Raw genomic sequence first — 24,159 nt, 5'->3', positions numbered from 1 at the left:
AGCTATGGAATCAGCTGAGAGTGGACTGAATCTCTGAAACCATGAGTCAAAATAAACTTTTCCTCCTCTAAGTTGTTCTTGACAGGTCCTTTGGTCACAGATGAAAAATGGACTCAAATAGATATGTATACATTCCTAAACAAAGTTAATATAGTATATTTTTGTTCTTACATATCTTTTTTCTTTCGGTGATTTTTTAAAATTTATATATAACAGTGGAATGCATTACAACTCTTATTACATATAAGAGCTCAATTTTTCATATCTCTAGTTGTAGACATAATATATTCACACCAATTCATGTCCTCATACATGTACTTTGGATAATAATGATCATCACATTCAACCATCATTAATTACCCCATGCCCTTTCCCTACCCCTTCCACCCCTGTACCCTATCTAGAGTTTTGTCTATTCCTCTCATGCTGTGCCTCCCTATCCAACTATGAATCAGCTTCCTTATATCAAAGAAAACATTCAGTATTTGTTTTTTTGGGATTGGCTAACTTCACTTAGCATTATCTTCTCTAACTCCATCCATTTACCTGCAAATGCCATGATTTTATTCTCTTTTATTGCTAAGTAATATTCCATTATGTATATATGCCACATTTTTTTTATGTATTCATCTATTGAAGGGCATCTATGTTGGTTCCACAGTTTAACTATTGTGAATTGTGCTGCTATAAACATTGATGTGGCTGTGTCTCTGTAATATGCTGTTTTTAAGTCCTTTGGGTATAGACCAAGGAGAGGGATTGCTGGGTCAAATGGAGGTTCCATTCCAAATTTTCTAAGAAGTCTCCACACTGATTTCCATATTGGCTGTACCAATTTGCAGTCCTGCCAGCAGTGTATGAGTGTACCTTTTTCCCTGACATCCTCGACAACACTTATTGTTGTTTGTATGCATAATAGCTGCCATTCTGACTGGAGTGAGATGAAATCTTAGAGTGGTTTTGATTTGCATTTCTCTAATTGCTAGTGATGATGAACATTTTTTCATGTGTTTGTTGATTGATTGTACATCATCTTCTAAGAAGTGTCTCTTCCTTGGCCCATTTATTGATTGGGTTATTTGGTTTTTTTGGTGTCTAGTTTTTTGAGTTCTTTATATACCCTAGTGATTAGTGCTCTATCTGATGTGTGAGGAGTAAAGATTTGCTCCCAAGATGTAGGCTCTCTATTCTTTGTGATGTTTTACCATTAACATTGTACTCATAAACTAAGGGATCTTACCTCCCATTGCAATCAGGATGAATTTGACTATCCGTTAGTTAAGTTGATGATGGTATAATAAAAAAAAAAAGTGAACAATACCATTTATTGAGTACTGATCAGGGATCAGGTACAATGTTTAGAATTTTATAAGAAATTATCTCATTTATTTTTCAGATTAACCCTATGTATAAACTCTCACCAATTTCTGATAAGCTGTAGGAAAAAAGGCTTGAACATGGGCCTCCTTGACTTCAGAGCTGACAGTGTTAAAATACTCTATTTATATCTCTTGATTAGCACATTTTAAGAAACATTGATTTGTGGTCAGCATGAAAAAGAGGGAAAGAATGAGTCTCATCCGTATATTATCTATTTTTATAGAAGGGAAGTAAGAATCTACTGAAAACCTAGACCTCCTTTACTCTATTGTGGAGTGATTCATGAGCATTGTCGTAATTAAAGAGTTGTACACTGTGGCATTGTATTTTAATGTGAGTTGACAAGGAAATACAAATCATAGAGATACTTTAACTGTTAAAAAAATAAGATATAGTGTTGAAGGGTAGACAGAAACACACACTAAATTTTAGATTTTCCTGATAATGCTAATGAGTCACATTTAAAATACTTCAATGGTATTTAATTACCCTCCAATTATGGGTTTATGTAGTATTTCTTCTGTAGGAAATATTCAGAGTTTTACTCCTTTGATCATTTTAATACTTACAACTCCCAAGTCAACTTTTCCAAAACTAATCTTGTTTCCTTTGTAGAGAGATGGCTAGAATATCTGTGGAACATTTCATTCATAATTTAGGAAAGGAATAGGCAATCATTGTAGGATAGGGTTTTCAGAAATTGCTCATGTCCTATAATGAACCAATTTAATCCTATGGCAAAAGAAGTCCACAAATGTCTGACCAAATAAATCCTTTCTATGTTTGTTTGTTTATTTCTATAATATCGTTTTTTTTTTTAAATTCTTACACTGAATAGTAAAATGAGTAAAATTTTCTCAACAGTTTAAAGTAAACTAAGTTGTCTTTCTTAGATCTGTTGAACTTGGATTGATGCTTCCACCAAATTGAATTTAAAATGGATAGTTTATTTTATCTCTTTCTTTAGTTGTTCTACCAATTAAGCAAGTTTAATATGCCAAACTTAAGCAAGTTTAGGTTGCTATTTTAAAGAAAACTGCAACTTCCCACCTCTCACTGTCCTTCTTAGATATATTCATAATGGGAGGCAGGGATGAGGTAATGATGGTGCCTGTAAACGAGTGGCTATGAAGTACAACTTCCTTGTAGCTAGATCTACACTACTCCTCTAAGTTGTTCTTGACAGGCCTTTTGGTTTTGGTAAATGAAGGGATTCACCTCTGAGTTGAGGGCTACCTTTTAGGTTGCTATTGAATGAATGATAAAACTTAGGACTACTGAATTTAGACCTCAGAAATACCATTTTCTTGATAGCTTGGAGCAGCTGAGCAAGTGACTAAATCAGGCCTTCTCTCTCAGCCTTCTGTCACTGTAACAAATACCTGAGATAAATCAACTTAATATGTGAAAAGGCTTATTTTGCCTAATGGTTTCAAAGGTTTCAGTCCATAGTCACTCTACGCAGTTACTTTTAAGGCAATAAAAATCATGGAAAGAATGTGTAGTAGAGAATGCTGCTCACTTATGGCAGGCAGGAAATAAAGAGAGGAAGAAGGGTTCAGGATCACGTCTCCTTCGAAGGCACATATCCCAGTGTGCTAACACCCTTTCACTAGATTCCACCTCTTAAAGGTTCTGTCACCTTCCAGTGGTACCACAGACTGGCAACCCAGCTGTTTTAGTCAGCTGTTTAATTACTGTGACCAAAAGATCTGGCAAGAACAACTTAGAGGAGGAAAAGTTTATTTTAATTCACAGTTTCAGGGGTGTCAGTGCATAGATGGCCGACTTCATAGTTCTGGGCCTAAGGTGAGGCAGAACATCATGGCAGAAGGACCAGGTGAAGGAAGGCAACTCAGAATATGGCCACCAGACGAGAGAGAGAGAGAGAGAGAGAGAGAGAGAGAGAGAGAGATCTGCTCAATAGGGACTAAATAGAAACACTAAAGGCACATCCCTATAACTTACCTCCTCCAGCCACACCCTGCCTGCCTATGGTTACCACTCAGTTGATCTACGTAAGTAGGTTCTTGCACTAATTAGGGTAAGGCAAACCAATTATTTCACCTCTAAATTTTCTTGTGTGTCTCACACACGAGCATTTGGGGGGGGGCAGCTCCTAACCTATAGCATTCTGCCTTGGTCCCCAAAAGCTCCTGACCATCTCACAATGCCAAGTACATTTAGTCCATTTACAAGTCTTCGTCGTCTTAACAGTTTCTGCATTGTCAAAGAATTCTAAGTCCAAAGTCTCTGAGACTCAAGGCAAACTCTCAGCGTAAGCCCCTATAAAAATCATAAACAAGTTACATATATCCAGTATTTAAAGGCACAGAGTAAACATTTCCACTCCACAATTGGGAAATAGAGGTATAGGAAGATGGGATGGGACCAAAGCAAGACTGAAATCCAATGGGTCAAACAATAGCTTCTGGGGCACAAGGCATCCTGATGTTTTCTTAAAAGGCTTATGTAACTCCGCTTTTTTGGTCTTGCTGGTTGCAGACCACATGGCCTCTCTCTTGGCTTGTTTCTGCTTGATTCCCGCAGCTTTCCTTGGCAGACATCCCACAGTACTGGCATCTCTTCATCACTCAGGCATCTTTCTCACATCTTCATCAACCACTTCTCAGGGGCTGTCCACAGGGACTCTGACCCTCCTCGCTTTGTCTGGCCTCCCAGTCTTCCTTGGAAATCTCAGTAGAAGTCTCCATGACCCCCTAACTCCAGCATCTTGCAATCCTGCAGAACCAGCACTTCATGGTTGATGTCAAAGTCAGCCACCATCTCAAGCAGTAGCCAAGACTCCAGGGACCAGGGTTACAGCAGGGTGAAATAACTTCCTAGGCCCCCTTGTGCAAGGAGGATGCCCTGCTGGTCTCTCCTCAAAGGAATGTTTACTTTTATATCCTTGAACCTGAGATGGGAGTGGTCTTGCCCATTCCTGAGATGCCCTCAAGCCAAGTTTCCTATTGTCTCTGGACTAAGTATTTAACATCTCTTTAGTGGCAATCACAACTTCCTTAGGCCCAATTTGACTATCACTTTTCAGGCCAAACTGCAAGTCTTTCAACTCTTTCTTTAGGAAACACCCAAAATATAGTACTTCCATCTACTTGACAAGTGAAGCCATTTCTACATCCACTTTTTGCTTTGCTCAGTAACCACTGGAAAGTAATTTATTCTCTCTGTGCTATTATCCCATCTGGTCAGTGAGGCTAATCACACTTAACACCAACCTCCATCATGTCAGTCTTCTGACATTAACAGAGGATTATCCAATGAGTGGATGCTGAAAGTCTCTAAGTATTAGTGGAAGTATAAGGAGTAGGAGCAGGGAATAGTATTCTTTGTATATTTAGGTAATAATATATATTCTCGTAACTCCATCCATTCCTTCTTTTTACTATCCCCACCTTCTAAATGATGAAATTCATGAGTTCTCATCCCTGTTTGCTTTTTTACTTGCTAAACATGGTTTCCTGACATGACATAGAATACACCTTTACAGGGCTCTGTTTATTTCCGTAATCTGACAGACAAAACCAAAATCTCTTCTCTATTCATTTCCCTCTTAATAAAAGTAAAGCCTCCAAAAGGCATAAGAAGTCATGACACTCAGTTCAGAAAGCTCACAATTTGTGGCTACTTATTGTACCCAGAAGATTGAGAGTCCTGAGTTTTCTCTCCAGGTTCTTAGATACCAGTTTTAAAAGAACTTGCATTGATTTTAATCATGAAACCAGTTAAGACAATTTCAGAATCCCCAATAGTCCACAGCATGAACAATGACAGCATTTTCTGTTAACAACTCTGCAACACTGACTGTGGGCAACATTCTTTTTTACAAAGCTGGATAAACCCAGAATGAATATATTAACAAAGAAAGTGAAAGAAAAAATAACACTGTTCAAGCCAACACTCTCCATCTTTCTTTACCATATAAGATTTTTTTTCTCCCATGGATGAAAGATGATGGTATTTATGGAAAAGCAGGAAACTTTGTGCCAGTTAGTGGAAAGACCTATTTGTTTTCCATGGTAGACTGCAAGATCATGGATGGTAAGAACTGAGGACGAGTATGGCGCCTAGACCATAGGAGAAACCCTTTAATAGATTTTTTAACTGTAAAATAGCTTTTCACTCATTTCTTCTGCTAGTTCCTTAGCCAGACCTTTTTCTTTCACCAGATTCACTGCGGTAGCCTCCTAACAGTTTTAATTTCATTTCTTCATTGCCCTATCAATCAAGTCTCCAGGCTGTTGTCAGTTTAGTCTTGATAAAATACGATCTGCAGCATCTGACTTTTAAGCTTAGAATAATTGAAAGCTTCCTTTTACTCAAGATTAAGTTTAGACTCTTTAACTTGGTGTCCAGGAGGATCTGATACCTGCCTGCCTTCCCAGCTTTGACCCTCTACTCTGTCCGCTCTCCATTAACCAATTCCTTTGTTGTGCTTCTGTTTGGGGGTACCTTAAGGACTTTGAATACATCATTATCTCTCTTGTCTCATTATTTTTGCACATCTTATTTTTTTCTTCTTAAATTCCCCCATGTCTCTTGCCAAATATAAATTATTTTATCCTTTAAATTTCAATTCTGATGCTATTTCCACATTACTTCCCCCGACCTCATAGTATATTGTTGTCATTATTGTTATAATTGTAGCATTTCTTCTCTTTTATCCTTAGTTGTAGTAACAATCTTCTTTTACCTTGAGCTTTATATCCCAATGCCTTTCAGCATCTATAGTACATATTGGTTGAGTCAGTTTTGCCATGGTTTGTGCTGTCCCCAAAGACATGTGCCTTGCTCCTAGATATGTCTTTGGCCTGATTCCTTTGCTAGTCATTGTTTAGTGCAGTGGCTAGTGGCAAACACTATGTAACAGTCTGATCCTAAATTCAACTAGTGAGGGGGAGAGAAACAGGAGAATTTTGCCAGCTTCCAATGATTTTTGATATTATCTATGCTGGACATGGAAACTGTCATGATATACATCTGAATGACAATACAGATCATGCTTGACTTTAAATGGTTGCAACTTACATTTTTTTTTAAATTCATGGTAGTACAATAAGCAATATGTATTCAGTGGAAATTGTAGAATTTTGAACTTCTCCTGTGCTAGTGATATATAGTATATTTTTCTTTCACATTGCTGGGCATTGACAATAAGGCCCAGGCCCCACTAAGCCATAGAGGAAACAAAACTGGTTCTATGTTGCAACGCGTTGCCAAGCTAGAATGGGCAGAAGGTGGATGTGTTTTTTGACTAATGCTATTTTCAATTTGCTATGAATTTATGAGGACATAAACATACTTGAGTTGAGGGACATCCATATTTGACCCTCCTTTAAATTCTTCTACTTCTTTGAGCTAAGAAATCTCCGTAGAAATCTTCACTACACCTTTGTTATAGATTTACTGAGTTAGGTGGATTATCAGTTTTGGTTTTAGATCATTTTAGTTTTATAAATCATGACCTACATAGTTTTCTCTCTCCTCTTTAATCTTCTGACACATTTTATCCTCACACACATCTTGATTTCTTTATTTAAAAATATTATAGAGCCAGGCATGATGGTACATGCCTATAATCCCAGCATTTTAGAGGCTGAAGCAGGAGGGTTGCAAATTTAAAGCCATTCACAGCAACTTAGGGAGGCTCTAAACAACTTAGAGAGACCCTCTCTCTAAAAACAACATTCAAAAGGGCTGGGATATGGCTCAGTGGTTAACCACCCCTGGTTTCAATTCCCAGTACCAAAATTAATTAATTAATTGATTTAAAAAATAAAAATATGTTTGGAATATATTGTTCAGTGGGCCCAACTCTGTTTCAGAAAGAAGAAGAAGTGATATTGAAATATTATTTCTTAAATAGATAGGTAAGAGTTGACCTTTGAAAACAATAAGGGAAGGTGTCCCAGGCATAGGGATAGCATTGCACAAAACATCAGAAGTGGGAAAGCTAGAACTCAGAATGATTGGAGATTGCTATGTGCAGTAGATGAAGAAAAATAGTAGGACTGAATGTCATGTTATTTTGTTAATCAACAAATTTTATTAGAAATTGGTAAGAGGAAAGAAAAGGTTTATTTCCCCCTTGATGAGCTCTTCAAGTGTTATAAAGTGTATGATCTTATTAAAAACAATGCACATAGTATTTTTCGTCAACCTTCACTTTCTAGGCAGAGGTGTTTTTCTCTTTAAACAACACAGTTCATTTGTATAACACTTTTTGAACTGATGTTGTCACCCTTTTATTTTGTTATTGTTTTAAATAGGTGCATTTTCGTCTGTGGTTTTAAAACACATTTTTTCATTTTACTTTCTAGTTATCAGGTGTTGTTTGAGAATATAATGCAGCCATTAGCAAAGCCACTTTGCAAAACAAAAATTTTTTTTTTCCTGTATTGGTGAGTGAAATCTTGCACTAGCTAGGCAAGTGCTGTACCACAGAGCAAAATTCTCAGCCCTTTATTTTGAGACAGAGTCTCACTAAATCCCTCAAGCTGACCTCAAACTTTTGATTCTCCTGCCTCCGCTTCCTCAGTCGTTGGGATCATAGGTATGTGCCACAATGCCTGGCCTTTCCCCTATTTCTTAAATAAACTAAAAGAATATTAAAATACATTGAAGCTCATCTTGATTCATAACTCATGTTTCATAATTATTTTTTTGATGAAAACTGACTCCAAAATAAACAAAAGTAGTTTGGGTGGGGCTCTTTTTACTTATTATGTGACTTTGAATGCAACTGTGTGCCTGGCACATCACCTTATGACGGCAGCTTGCTTCAACCAGAAGGTCTCTAATTTAAGTCATTCTGGTTTTGTTAATCACCAAAGATATAATTATGTCATCATATGCTGTGTGTTTTTAAATCAATTATTCTGAAACAGACTGCTCTTTGATATTTTCATCAGTTTTTCATGAGCATGCAGAGGGAATTCACAGAGTTGAAAGCTGAGCACCCAAAGAAGACTCTAGATGCCTCCTGGTGGCAGGATATCTGTGGTTTTTCTGAAAAAGAATGACTGCTAATCTGGTGAACACCCTGTCTCATGAATAAATAAGGACCCTTGTTGGAAGACAAGAGGCTGTACATAGTTTCTTTTCATGGGTGCTAGCTTTGATCATTCCTAATCTATCCAAATGTACTTACTTGTGTCATTTCAGTGCTTATAATTATTATGGTGCTTATGATTCTTGACAGTGCTTATGATTCTTGTAGCACATTCTACTTTCCAATGGTCTTTTATGTGACATATGAGACCTTGGGTCTGTGTGGTGACTCTGGCCACCAATTACCTTCCATTTCACCCATGCAGCACATGGGAGCTTTAGCCACACTAGTGATTAAGTCTGGCTGTGTGTTAACATCACCAGAAGGTTTATAAATGTACTAATTTTTTTCTGCTCCCAACACCAGCTTAGTTAAGTGAGACCTTTTGGGGGTGGCCTAGACCACAATGTCTCTTCAAAATGTAACCAGGTAGCTCTTACATATAACCAGGACTGACAATGAAGAGGGCCTCGGCAGGAGTGAGGGGTGAGTTGGGCATGTTCTCCTTGTGTGGCAGTGAAGGGAACTGAGGTATCTGGAAATGGTGTCTTGGGGAAGTGGCAGTGAAAATCCAGGTAGGCATTTAAGGAAGCAGCTTGAAGTGAACAGACTGGCGTCTGGAAGACTTGCCGAGGGAGAAAACCCAGGGCAGAGTGTGGGAAATGGGGCCTGAAATGGTTCCTGGACTGTTGTCTGGTATGAATGAAGGTGTGTGCTCAAAACAGGGAAGGTTATATTGGAAAGAGTAAAGAACTAGGAAAAAAAGGGACAATTCAGTTGAGCTGACAACAAATATCTCAAATTAGTCAAAATTATAGTTTTCTGTTTGTTGTCTTCTGTTTTCGGGTTTGATTCTCAATGTAGATTGTAAGGCAAACTAAGGTTACTGGAAATGTCATCAATGCCATGTGAAATACAAGTTGCTGTTTACCTGTTTTTCCTTGCCGAGTACACTCACTGCTTGACTACAATAATCAGACATGGTTCACCAGGCTCAGACACAAAGATTTATCTAGAGGCAACCCTTCGGCCTGTTCTGCCCATTTGAAGAGCTCCTATCTCACAGATCCAGGAGAGGATGAAAAGCTAACTGTGTGTGAAACAGAGGGCCTTCCTGTCAGCCCAGGAGTTGCTGCTGGCTTCCCTGGTGCCTACCTATGAAAAGTTTCTGATTTTGCATCCTGGTGTCCACATTATTATTAAACCATCTCTCTGGATTTGGTAATTTGATTTTTCAGTTGGCAGAGCACCTCTAATTTGGCCTTAATTACCTGCTAACCCCTAGATGAGGGATCCCAGTTTGCACTCTGATTGCTCAGGAACCCCTCTTCCTTTTGAGGGTTGGGACACATGGACACATGACCGGCAGCCATAATTAAAAGTTCCAGCAATGTGTCCCCTGTTCCCTTCTCCTATCCTTGAGGCCTCCTGCTTACATGTAATGAATCACCTCAATTAAGGACTTTATGAAGATGATTAAAAGTATATTTTTGAGTATGAGTGAACCTACAATCTGCAATACATATGTGTTATTCTATCAATAAATTGACCATTAATAGACACATGCTCCATTTGGTTTGATATCCACTTCTATTTCTTCCTCCCATCTAATGCCAGAAAGTGGAATTTCCCTCCCTTTCTCTTTTGATTTAATTGGTATTCACTGAAAGCTTACAGTCTCAAGCATTGGGCTAGGTACTTCTGCCTATATTTATTTAATGCCCTAAAACTATCAAGATTCCAGACTGGCTTCTGATCTTCCAGGTTCTGCCTGTTGGTGATTTTTGTGTTATTGAACTTTCTACAGCATTTCTCACAGGCTGATGACCGCTGAGTTCAGTGTGCTGGTTGCAGAATATGATTCTGTTAAAGGGGATGGTCTATTTTTAATAGAAAAAAATAGGTCATTTGATAAAAATACCTAACCTAAACATGACCTCTGCATTCAACAGAAATACCTTTGGATTTCAACAGTGAATACCTTTGGATTTCAAAGGAATGCTTTTAGATGGGACCTGAATGTGAACAATTTACCTGTTCACATGTACCCATTCAGATGTGGGCAGGACTTACATGCTCAACAGCACTGATAATTCTGGTGTAAGTAAGGACTTCAGAAAGGAGCTGGAAGAAAAAAAGGAGCCACATAATTGTGTGTTGAAATGAAACAAAACTCATTACTGCTGTCAGCACAGGTATGAAATAATGGGAATTGACTTAAAATTTCAGAAGTATTATAAAATATCATAGTTTGAATTATAAAATATTAAGGGATGACTACGTGTATGCTGACTTCTCAATGACCTAGTATTGATGAGAAGCACTATTTCTACTTGAGGGGGTACCATTGTGTGTGTGTGTGTGTGTGTGTGTGTGTGTGTGTGAGTGTATGTGTTGGGGAAAGTGGAGGTGATGTTACAGAACTTCTGATAAATTTTAAATTTGGGATTGCAGGGATTTTAAATTTTTTTTCAGATGTCAAAGGGATTTATAGTTTCAGATGTAAAACAAATAGATCGAAATGTAAATTTGTTAACATGGCTTCTCTGGTAGTTAGTTAGGATTCAACTTGGCTAGGCTGGGGTACCCAGTTATTAATTAAACACTCATTTCAATTTTGCTGTGAAGATGTTTTGTAGAAATGAATGACATTTATAATCAGATGACTTTAAGGAAAGGAGCCTACTCTTATCATGTGAATTGGCCTCACCCAGTGATTTGGCAGATTTTGGTGCAAAAAAAAAAAAAAAATGGTTTCCCAGAGAAAGAAGAAAACTTAACTGAAAACTACAAGGTTTGCTCCTGCCTGAGAAATGCCAGCTTACTGTCCTGCCTTACAGGCTGTGGACTGGTCAGCCCCAAAATTGTATTAGCCAATTCCTTAAAACAAATCGCTTTATCTTCAAGTAGGTGTTGTGGCTTCATCTCACACTCTGTGTCCCTATCACCTAGCCATCCACCGTCACCTGCTAGTTCTGTTTCTCTGGAGACCCCCTTACTGACAGTTTCCTTAATGAAAAGCATCTTACAGATATGAAATAGAAAACATCCAGGTAGATGCTGTGGTAGGAGAGTGGGGCTTGTCCTTCTAATGTTCCCATTTCTATGAAGTTTTAAAAAGCAAGCTTCCTTAAGGCAGAGCCTCTGCCTCCTGAGTCACCTGCCTGTCTCCCTGGGCGTTCCAGAAGCAGCCTAGAGCTGCCCTTGCTGCTCCCTGTAGCATGCCCTCCTGCTTTACGTCTTCTTTTCCTTTGGAGAACTATTTCCTTGTACTTCAAATGCTTTTCCCCCCTCTGTGAGTCCTTCTCTTCTCCCTGCTCCTCCCCCTCACACTGGAAGAATTAGGCACCTTTCATCCTTGCTTCTCTTCTCATGCATAGCATTTTCCACCAGGGCTTGCTGGTTTGTTTGCAATTCTTTTTTTCATTTGCTAAATGGTAATGACCATGGCTTATTCATCTTGGTATTCCCAGCATCTAGCACAGTTTCCAGCATATAGGAGATGTTCAATCAATATAGTTGAAAGAATGAATAACTATCTGGCTCCCTCCTTCAGGGATAAGCAGTGGCCTTAATGTCAAGTTGCAGGAAGGCTGGGAGGCAGCCTAAGTGGCTAGTCTTTCAGGGCAGGGTATGTTCTGAAGCTCCTTAAACCTGCATTTCTTAAAGCGAAATCCCCAGACAGACCTTTAATTGCTACAGAAACCTATACTGTCAGTATTTATGGGGGATTATATGTATGCCAAGCAGATTTAGGCTGACTGTGCAGAAATCTCTGGCATCATATGTTGGTGATATATATAAAGCTTCACAAAATCAAGATACAAATTTGGGCTTGATATATTTTAACCTTTCTAATTAGTTCTACCTGTATTCTCTACCAAGGAGTACAATATCCTTTTGAAGTTTTACTTCCCCAATCAACCTTAAACTTGATGCCTTGACCTAGTTCAATATAGAGTCATTGAGTCTATGTTTTTCAAACAGCAGGTAAAGAAAAATCGATGCCATCTGATTGTTCTTTACATGTGTCTTTTCAGGACTGCTATATGGTGTTGCTGTCATAGCTACAACTGCATTGTTGTAAGGACTTCTGTCCACCAAGCAATAGTTCCTTCCCTAGTCCAAAACCTGCATAGGCCACAATGGAGTCTCTAAACCCCGCCATGGCTGAGTTCAGAAGAGCTTCCACTCATCACGCCAGGTGCTGAAAACAGCTCTTCCACCCATTCCCCTTGGTAAATGGACCAAGGGCTAGGCCTGCCCAGCACTCTCCAGGCTTTGTTTGGAGAGGTCTCATCATTCTTCCTTACCACTGGGTCCTCCTCAGCAAGTCTCCATGCTTCCCATTTGGGAAGCAGATCTACATGCTTCCTCCCTGCTGATCAGCTTTACAAGTGTCTTAGAGAGCTATGCTAGATTTATGGAAGTGTATTACACCCTTTCTCACTCCCCTTCCCTGGTGACTCTTACCTTAACCCAGAGAGCTACTGAAAAGTTACTTGAAGATTCTTTGTGAAACTGAGGGAATTTGCCTCGAGGTGACTTCCTACTTTACCCTTTGAGATATATAAAGTAGATATAAATTTTTATGGGGTTTTCAAGTGACACTTGACTTCATTTCTACCTTATCAGGCACTAGTGTACATAAAAATGGTAGCCCTGGAATGCAACTATATTATCACTTGTCTATTAAGGACACCAAGAAGCATGATCAGTGAAAAAGCAGAAAGATGTTTAAAATGCTGTACCTTATGGAAGAAGCTCAAATGATCTAATTTCTAAATTTGAATTGTCTATAGGCTTTAAAGTAGGGGCTGAATTACATTGTAGGCACCTAATTCTCTTTACTAAATCATTATTTTTAATCTTCATATTTTATTATTCCTTTACCTTTGTCCTTGTTCTAGCTAAGATATGTCACTGATTGCACTGCTCCAATAAGCAGAGGCTGAAGCAGACTTCTGGAATCTTCTGTCGTTCCTACACCTCCCTTTATAGCAACCTCCAATTCAACATCAAAATAATTTTCTTCTAAAAAGCTATGTTGATCTTTTATTGCCTCAGTGTTTCTACCACAAAATGATAAGAATAGCTACTATTTCTGGAGCTTCTACTATGCTAATAGATTGCTTACTTTTTTTGAAAAAAATTTGGAAGTAGAAATAATATACCTACATTAAAATACATGCAATGCATATGTGCAGCTTAATTATAGCAAAGTGAATTATTATAAAATGTTATTGAGTGACTACCATATTGTCACCATTCATGGTAAATGAAAAATTTCTAGTATTTGGAAAGCTTCTGGCTGAATTTTCTAATAATAAACCTCTCCCTCCAAAGCTACCACTGACTTATTTTTTGGTTTTTCACTTTCTTGCTTTGCTGCATAGATTTACCATTTGTAATATGGTCTCCAACATTACTTAGTTCTGTCTGTTTCTGAGCTTTATATATTTGTAATTATACAATATGTTCTCTTTTCTTTTGTTGGGTTTCTTTTGTACAATGGTTTCTGAGATCTGTCTAGGCTTTGTCTAACAATAATTTGTTCATTTTTATTGTTAAATCATCTCCATTGTATGACTATGCCATAATATATTTATCCATTCTTCTGTTGATAGACATTTGAATTGTTTCCAGTTTCATACTGTTATAAATAATGATGCCATAAACATTCCTGCATATTTCTTTTGGTGCCTATGTGCACATCTGGGCCTCGGTTTTTCTAATGGGAAAGTTTCTGATTACAGATTAAGTTATGTGAATAATTGCGGATCTATTTTTGGTTCTTTTTTATTCTTGTGTACATTATGGTAAATTCTATTGTCTCTATAAATTTGTCAGTTTCATCTAAATTTTCGTTTTTATTGGCATAAAATTTCTTAATATGCATACTTAGCTTGTTTAATTTCTGCAGTATCTTTAGTAATACCACTTTTACATTTTCACATGGATTAATTGTACCTACTTATATTTTGTTCAGTCTTGTCAGGGAATGATCAATTTTACACATTTTCATAGGACCAAATGTGTTCGTGAATTACTCTTTATTCATTAGGTAGTTTGTTAATCCTCTTATTCAAATCCTTTATGCCCCAACACCCACACCTTTGACTTCTTGTTCCATTGGCTACTGAGAGAATTTCATTGATATCTCACATTTTTAATGTGAATTTTCCTTATAATTTTTGATGATTTATTTTAATTTACATATCTTGAGGACATATTCTATCTTCCTGATGAGTTGAAACATTTAGTTTTAGGATGGCTCCTATTCATCCATGATATTATTTGCCTTTGAATATTAATATTCATAAAACTACATCAGTTTCTTTTTGTTATTGTTTGTATATTGTCTTTAATATTTTACTTTTCACCTTTAGGTAGCCTTAGTTTTAGATTACTTTTTGTAGACAATATATAACTGAATTTTGCTTTTACCGAACTAAAAAATATCTTTATTCTGTCCTCACAATTTTTCTTTGCTTTCTATACTACTTTTTCCTCTAAGTTCCTTGGTTTCGCTTAGTTTTGAGCTTTTTCTGCCCCTTCTGAATTTTTTCCTCAAATATATGGAAATGTCTGAAGTCTGCTCATATTTCATTGTGAGCAACAAAAGATGGTTGGAAAGTTCAGTGCATGGACAGGCTTGTTGATGGGTGAGGGACAGAGGTTGTGATTGTGGGGATTTGGCTATTTCACTGGGGGACTCTCAGTTGTTAATATGCCTTTGGGGAAAGCTTATAAGTTTTTCTTTGAGATGAATTTCTGTTTTCTCTCACTCACCTCCCGTGTGAGCAAAGGAAAGGGTTCCTGCTGGAGGGATGGGTTAGCTGCAAAATAAAATCGAGGAAAATAGTACCATAAAGTAAACACCAGAGACCAGAAATATGTATTCAGAGCGGGGGCAGCAACAGCAAAGCCGACCAGAGGGGTGCAGCTTCTAACAATGAAAGGAGCCTGCGCTTGCTTTATTTATAGCAGTACAGATTAAAAGGGATCTATAAGAACTTCTTCACGACAAAACAGGATAGGGGTAGGGGTCAGCAGGCTGTTGGGTTCTTAACGGGTCACCCCATCTCCTGTGCTGTGCAGAACCTCTGTTGGAGCGAGGTAGGAAGTCACATGAACCCAGCATTCTCAAACCAGCAGGGATGCTACTGGGAGTTCCCAGCACCAGACTTTCCTACCCAATGGCTTCTATGTGGTGGATTCAGTGCATGCACAGTGCACGGATGGCTCCCCACAAATTTCAACCCAGACAAACAGCATAGTGGATAGTGGAACTCTTACAGATCCATCTGGCTATCTATCCCTGTAAGATCTATACACGTGGAGATATATATATATACAACTATATATACATGTATATATGGATCTGTAGAGATAGATAAACCAATCTTAGAAACTAGGCGGGATGAAAGTCGTTCTTCTTTCATTGGCTAGAGCAGGGCTCCTGGTGGCCTAATAACTCACCACGTAACATTTCTACTGATCCTTCTGAGAAGGTCCATCCTTTCTCTCCTTCACCCTTCAGAAATACCAAGCCTCCAGTCCCTGAGCACTGTTGAGGTCCAGAGGCAAAATTCAGCTTTTTTTTTTTTTTTTTAATACATACCCCAGAAAGAGTTACCACAACAGAGAAGCTGAAACCATTCCCTTAACCATTCCTCAATCAGCTTTCTAACATTTTATTAAAATTTCCCATCATCTGTCATGCCTTTGCCTACTCTGCAGGTTTATTCTTTTATTTACGTTTTATTCCTGTACTGTCATTTTGGTAGAGTCTAGAGGAGGGAAACATAATTTCTCACTTGACCAAGTTGACATGTGAAAGTGCCTTTAGAGTGATGTTTACATGTGGCATCAAAGAATCTCCTGGGGAATTAAATCTGAGAGAGGGTTGAAGCAAGGATATCCGGTTTGAAGACAATGAGCAGGTACTGAAAGAAAGATATTATTATAAATAAAACAGAATCTATTTTACACCTACTCCATTGACTCACACCTGAAAGTGAAAGTAAGAAGCTATTTATTGTACAAGAAAAAGTAAAAGTCAAAAGAGGCATTTGTCCATAGTCTTTGTAGGAATTTGAGACTGCAGTACATCAGAACTTTTGATATTGGGTTATTGTGGCACAGGCAGGTGAAGTAATGTGGTGTACTGACGCTGATCTTAAAATTTACAAGGGTGGCACTGGTTGCAGTAGCAGAATTTTGTCTTCATTGCTGTTGGCCTAGATGGGTCTTGGCACACATATTGACAACATGAGGAGGGTCTTAGTTAGAGATCTGTAGGAAAGAGAATCTTTGGAACCACATTTGGCCTCAGTACCAACAGGACTTTATTACAGTAAGTGGTAAAAGAGACAACTAATTCTGTGGGAGCTAAAAGTACTAGCTCCAATGGCATAAAAAATTATTCTCAGAAAACTGACTGAATTATTTGGGAGGAACTTCATGGATCTGAAATGTTCACAGGGTAAGTGGTAATGCAGCTTTCACTCTGTCTTTTTTTTTTTTTTTTTTTTTAAACTGTGAGCTGGTGTGGTGAAGCTTGTGAAGTACACATGCAAAAGCAGAGCATGAAATTCTTTACTGTTAACTCAAACGAAGCTATATAATTAGTAATGTTGCAGAACAAATTTATAGAGCAATAAGAACCATCTCTCCTAATTTGAAGGCATTTGATAATAATAAGGCATTATCTGACTAAAAAGATGTCCCGCAGGCTTTGGAGTCCTTACATGGAAGGACCAAGTTCAGGGAGAGTTGAGCACCGTAAGAGAAGATGCTTCAAAGTCCTGCATTTCTATCCTAGGTCACTCTTATGTCGTTGTCAGACTCACTACTATGAATCCTCTCCCAATTTCCTATACTGCTGTCTTCAGTGTATTCCACAATGCTATATGATGTCTGATTATTCTGATCTTCTCTTACCTTCTTCTGACACTTTGTATGAGACTTATAAAAATGTTTGATCTGTCAGAAATGTAGCCTTCACTCTCTCCAAGCTACACATTATCTGTCTTTGTCTTTTTTCAACACTTTTTATTTCAAAATCAAGCTCCATTTGCATTAGCTAGCTGAGAGATCTGAACTCTTGATCTAGCTTTTTATCTATTCAAGGCACAGATACTTCACTTACTGTCACTCATTTGACATACGCTCCTAGTTTGCCCCACATATTTCAAAATGGAGACACATTCTAATAGATTTTTCTCATTTAGAGCATATAGAAGCATTTTCAATTGAGGAAGAGCGCACTATTCCAAACTTAAGCACACATATAGAATCTGTTAAGGTAAATACAAGCCTCACTATTGCCTTGGGCAGTGCCATAAAGGACGGACACATATATATTTATCCTTGTTCTTGTGGGGAATAATGAAAACCAGACTCAGTCTTTAAACTACACTAGTGACTCTTTTCTTGCATTCAATTTAGTGATATTCCTCTCAAAAGGGATAAAAGTATTATTAAAATTGAACAACATATTCAATACCACATTTATAGATTGTAATATCTTTTCCATGGTAAATAGTTAACACTTTTCATTGGTACTAATAGAAAATCACTCAAGTCAGCTGAAGGACAAAGTTGGGGTTCAAAGGTGGTGATTACTTGTAGTAACAGGTGTGCCCCTTGGAATTCAAGATGTGGGATTGCAGGTCTCAGGCAGACATTGGAATTAGACTCCCACATCACCCTTGGTCTCTCTTGTTTCTTCTTACCTTCTTTACAAGAGTCAGTCTGTTTGAATTTTCTCCCTGCTTCTGGACTCCTTTTATCTTGCTGTAGATTTTGTTCCTCAGTTCACAGGGGATAAAATGTGGTCCCCAACAATCATTGACATTTTGTAGTGAAAATTTTTTTTACCTCCATGTGTTAAGAATACTTACGAGTTTTTGTGTAAGTTTCACTGTGTTCAATGCAAGACTTTTCTCACGTACGTCAACTCCTTACCCATGATTTACTTGTATATGAAGCCCCCAATCTTGTTTATGCTGCCCAAACATGACTGGGAGAGACAGCTGTGACATTATGAATCCAGCTGGCCACAGATGGATCTTCAGTGAAGCATGAATCCATATTGGTTTGGTGATCTATGTTTACTGCCTCCTGTTAAACTTTCAGAGATTCAACCCCTAAATCACCTGGCATTGACTACATCCACTTAGGTATGAGTAATAGACTGAAGTGAAATGAAACTTTTATTGTTAATGATCAAGACTCTCACCCATAAGACCAATTCATAATATTATAGTTTTATTATTTAGTTCATGTTAGAGTCTGTTTAGTCATTTAGCACATAGGTCTCAATAGGGGTGAAAGTTACTTGCTCATGTTGTTGAGTTGTTCCGATGATTATTAACCTTTTCCAGATCCTATATATTGCAGTTTCCACACATTTGTTATGGACTTGACAGTTAAGTTTGAAGTCTTAAGGAAGAATAAAAACTGAAGTTTTAGCCTATGAAGAAATTTATTTAGCATCTTTAAAGACTGTATTAATGACTGATATTTACCTGAAAGGCTGGTAGATCTGCATTATTTTCTAAATCTATGCATAGTAGAAATAATAGTTAAAGTACAAATAAAAACAACCAAAAGACATACGAATAGTTGAAATATTCAACTGAAGTGACGAACAAAACTGAAGTTTTAACAGTGCCTCCTAGCAAATATTTAATCCTGAATCACTTCCCCAAACCCATGTGTATGTGCAGCTATACAACTTCACTTTCTTAAAGTTCATGTGATATTCAAACTGGCTGATAAAAAATATACATACACTGTCCTTTACAATCCAACTGGGAATTATTGTTAAATGTTAATGGACATGCAAATCAATGAAATAGTAGTTGAAAATTTTTATGACAAGTTTGCATATTAATAACTCATCCTCATATTTATCTGAAGCAGCAAAGAATAACTACTAGTCTTCATATAGCACTGTTCACTTTTCAGTACATTAGTTATTTCATAAATTATCCATGCTATCTCATCTGCATTGTTATAGCGACTAGAACTTATCATGTGCTCACAGCCAGAGGAAAGAATAATTGATTTGTGTTGTCCTGTCATCCTAGGTGAACATAGGACAGCAAAGAGCTACAAACGTCTTTGGGGAAGTAAAGTGAACAACCCATCAAACAATTTAAAACTTTTTAAGGTCTTTTTATATGGGAAAGTTTCATTGTGATTCAATCCCATTTTATTTATATTCTTAGGGTTTAATGTACATAGGTCTACTCATGTCATGTGGAAATAAATATGAATAATTTGGTCACTCCATTAATTTAGAAGTTTAACAAATGCTTGCTGATCACTTAGTATATGCAAGCAGTGCTCTAGGCACTGGGGATTCATCCTTGAACAAAATAGCCCGTCTTCCTGAAACTGATTATCTTGCTTTAGATTTTTTTCCTCTTGTGATATGGTCCTATTTCTTGACCTCATAGTAATTTTTGAATGGCTGACAGATGTCCTGTATAAAAATTTATATCAGATCTAGAATATATTTTATTTTTCTAGAAAAAGCTCACTCGTTCCTCTGTTGGGGGAAAAGAGCAGAAGCTGACACTATAATCTGTCATAGAATGGACTGGGAAAGGACTGATTTGTGCTTTTATCAAGGGTATGTCCCTCTGTGCTTTCTTCTAGCCCTCCACAACCCTTATTCTCTTGGATCACACTCTTGGAAAGTTTTGAGCTATAAAAGTCTCCTCAGCACAGTGAAGTTGCTGAACCTCCACATACTTTATTTTTATTTTTTATTTTGCTGAACTGGGAATTGAACCCCGGTGTTCTCTATCGCTGAGCTATATCCCTAGCCCCTTTTTGTTTTGTTTTGTTATTTGGAGACTGAGTCTCACCAAGTTGTCAAGGTTGGCTTCGAACTTGGGATTCTCCTGCCTCAGCCTTCCAATTGCTGTGATTACAGGTGAGCACCACTGTTCCCAGTTTCCATAGTGCTTTTTTAGTCTAATAGTCTCCTCCCCCAAATTCAGAATATGGCAAATGTCTTGAAAGGCAAACCAACTGTAGGTCATCTTCTCCTCTGGGTCCTCCTTTCTTTCTATAATATTGTTTTCTTAAGTTACCAATATTGTTTATCCAGATCATGAGACTATCCTCTGCCCAGGTGAAGCTCAGATTGTTAACCTCTTGCCAAGCATGTAGAATTAGCAAGTGTGTCTATCAAAACTATAGCTAGCCTTCCCATGATTCTAACTTTTTCCATAATTCTCTTCAATCTAGTGTCATGTTATTTCTAGTCCTCATTGCTTTATCAAATCTTGGGTGCCTTTTAGAATTTTGGGTGGGTAATTTTTGTATTTTATTTAGATTCTTTTTGTTGTCCTTGGCTAGATCATCGATCTTTTGCAAACATATCCAGCCCATCCATATTTTTAGATATTGAAATAAAAGAATGATGCTTTCCCTTATACATATTGATACAACCACAAGGAATGTACAATAACATTTTCATTGGATCCTAATGGTTCTAGAATTCATTGACAAAGCAGACAGATAGAAAAGTGACATTGAGAAAGTTCTTCAAAATAGGTGAAACTGAAAGAGCTGGACAGTTACCAGTGCCAATATTCTATAGTACATTGAAGTCACTCCTCAGAGGGGTTTTGTGATCATGGTACTGAACGGACTAATACCAAGATGTCCTAGTTAACTAGGGGGTTCCAACTAGAAGCAGCTACTTAACTTGGAACCTAAAATGAGTCCAAGACATGATGGTAACTCTGAAGAGCTGAAGCTTCTGCAGGCTACTGTTATTTCCTCTTATAACTTATTTTCAAGGGAATTTTGTCTTGATTGTTGACTAAAATATCCAGTGCAAGGGTTTGGGGGGAATATATATTCTGTGTGTTTTTACATCTTCACTAATACTTGTAATACTGGTTAAGTGCCTATATTTGAGAGTCAATCAAGTTTTAATTCCAGTCCTGTCATGCTTACCATGAGCAAAATTGCAAAGATTATCTAAACTTCAATTTCATTTATGTGAAATTGTAATAGGTAAAGGTACTTTGATATAAGTACCTTTTACTGTACTTACATCAAAATTGATGGAGTTACTGTTTTTAAAGGGCACAGTGTAAGCATGCAATTTATGGTAGTTATACATTTTTTTGCTATTATGGAGATCCATGGAATTGGAGACCCCAAATTTGTGGTTGTGACCATAACACATTTATATAGACCTTCCAAGGTAGGTGAATGAAACTTATGGAAAAAGAATTGCTTTAAGAGTTTATAAGTTTACCTTTGTTATTAAGTGAAACATTCTGGTTACTATTTTGGTAGTAATTTAAATTACATGCATTTAAATAAAATTTAATATTGCTTCCTTATATGGAAATTTTTCTCAAATCTTGATATTATTCTGAACCATTATCCAGAATATTTGTTATATAGGTAATGAAAGAACCTGAAAAACTCTGTGTTGGAGGGGACACAACTGAATTAGAAATAATTTACCTCTTGTTAACTTGAAAAACTTGCATTTTCACAATTTCAATAGGAAAAAAGGAGCATATCATTATCTATTATAAAATTAATCTAAGAATAATCAAATTTAATACTGAAAATTGTATAACTATAATTTATAACAAAAGGAACACAATTTAAAGTAAAAATCAATCTGAGTTGAGAAAGGTAAAAAACAAACTCAGTAACTGAGTTTTTTAAAAAAAAGGAAGGAAGAGAAAATTGATCCTAGCAACTATTCATTAGTTATGTATTATTGATTGGACCAATTAAGTGAACTCTGGATTCCCAGTTTTCTCTAAGAAATCACAAAGTGGGAAAATAACACTTAATTAGTAAAAATTAGTATATGAGAAAATTGAAAAAGAAAATGCTTACTAAATGACACTGCGGTCTTATTAATGATGGTATTTAATGATCTGTTGTTTCCTTAAATCTGTCTCTGAGTAGTGAAGAATATGAATTGGTGTTATCTCAAGCAAACATGAATTAAATATACAAAAATAAAGTGATAAAATTCAATATTCTAATAAGTATAAAAGCCTAACCTAGCACCTTTTTAGTAGTTTTTGAATTGACACAACTGCAGCTAACTTAGCTCTCTTCTCCCCTTTCAAGCTATCTAATTCAGGAATTGTTTCTGCTCTGCTCAGACTTGAGTGAGCCTGAAATGATGCCTTTGCTGAGTATTTCTGTTTGCTTTTTTCAAAAGCTGTTGCTAGTCTTGCAGTTCAAATGTGAAATGCACATGATAATTGCTAGAGCCACAATCAGCCTTCAAATCTAATTGAAGCTGACCCAGACACCTTCAGAGCTCTTCCCAGCCTTTCAAATATATAAGCATATGTGGTGAGACCAAAGCAAGGTAGCTTGTTGAGACCCAAGGGAATGTCCCTTTGTGTGTTGCTGAACTAAAAAGCTTTGACTAGATGGCTCTCTGAGTCCGGGCAATGTTTTGTGTGTTTGTTTCCACAGAGCATATATCATTACAGACTATATGGGCATCCGCAATGAAAGTTTCATGAAATTAGCTGCTGTAGGGACCTGGATGGGGGACTTTGTCACAGCTTGGATGGTAAGACAATTTTAACTTCTCCCATTTCTAACTAAGACAGAAGATGTGTTCCTAATATTGGAAAGACACTGTTTTTGATGGTTTGAACAATTATTTCTTTTTTGAGTAGAACAAACTTATGAGTATAGATAAGTCCAGAGATTATATGAAATATCTGTGGACCTAGAAAAAAAATTAGTGCGATTTGAATATTAATGATGGCTTTCCACAAGGACACACACACACACACACACACACACTATATTTGAACATACAAACATATAGGTGTTCCTAAAATTAAAGGAAAATTCTTTCTTGCAAAATTCTAAATTGTATTGTGAAGACTTTTTTTTTGTATAATTTTCAGGTAAGAATTATGGTCTGGCCTGTCTCAAGACCATATGAAATATTTTTTAAGGACTCAAAAAAATAGATCTCTATATTTATTTTCCTCTTTGAACCTACTAACTTATTGTAACTAAGAGTTCTGAGAATTTTGTTTCAATATTTTTTTGTGTGCATTTTTACTCTTTATTAATTTTAAGGCTACAACAAATAGGCCAATCCATATTTCATGCTAAGTTCAGTTGTTAACACAGTAAATTCTGTTCTTAACCATTGTGTTAATCAAACTTGAAGACAGTATATTGCTAAAAGGCTCTAGGTTCTATAAATTTATGAGAGAATCACAGAGTGCCAAAAGTATAACCCCATGCAGACACAACACTGTATCAACACCTTTCATAAATGCAGTTGTTTATCTTTGTCAGTCCATTCACTTGAAAATGAGAACTACTAAAAGAAAGATATGTCTGACCCCAGTAAGATTTGGTGTGGACATGACCCTACAGATGCATCCCAGAGTTCATAGGTAGATCTTCACAACAGAGGCCCTGCCATTTCTCTTGATAACTTTGCTTTTTACCTAGAACAGATGTTTCTCAGGGAACGGAAATACAGTCTAGCTTATCTGTGCCCAGTGATTATCCAAGAGAAGTGTCAGGTGCAATCATGGGCTGCATGATGATGTTTTGGCTAACTATGGCTGCATATATGATGGTACATACCACATAGCCTAAGTTTATAGTTGGCCCTACCATCTAAGTTTGTGACGTGCACTCTGTGGTGTTCAAAT

At 37.1% G+C, this 24,159-nt stretch overlaps 1 protein-coding gene across 3 annotated transcripts in view; it reads left to right on the top strand.

Annotated features, from left to right (window-relative positions):
- The window catches only part of Tmem117 (transmembrane protein 117), a 442,366-nt gene that overhangs the window by 224,617 nt on the left and 193,590 nt on the right, over positions 1-24,159 (top strand). For all 3 annotated transcript variants that reach the window (XM_077798672.1, XM_026401424.2, XM_026401425.2), the window contains exon 4: positions 22,946-23,045. In XM_077798672.1, coding sequence (XP_077654798.1) covers positions 22,946-23,045 — 100 coding nt within the window. The remainder of the gene's footprint in view (positions 1-22,945; positions 23,046-24,159) is intronic.

This window comes from Urocitellus parryii, chromosome 5 (assembly GCF_045843805.1).
Source record: "Urocitellus parryii isolate mUroPar1 chromosome 5, mUroPar1.hap1, whole genome shotgun sequence".
In the NCBI taxonomy this organism is placed as follows: domain Eukaryota; kingdom Metazoa; phylum Chordata; class Mammalia; order Rodentia; family Sciuridae; genus Urocitellus; species Urocitellus parryii.
This window is presented reverse-complemented; position numbering and strand designations above follow the sequence as displayed.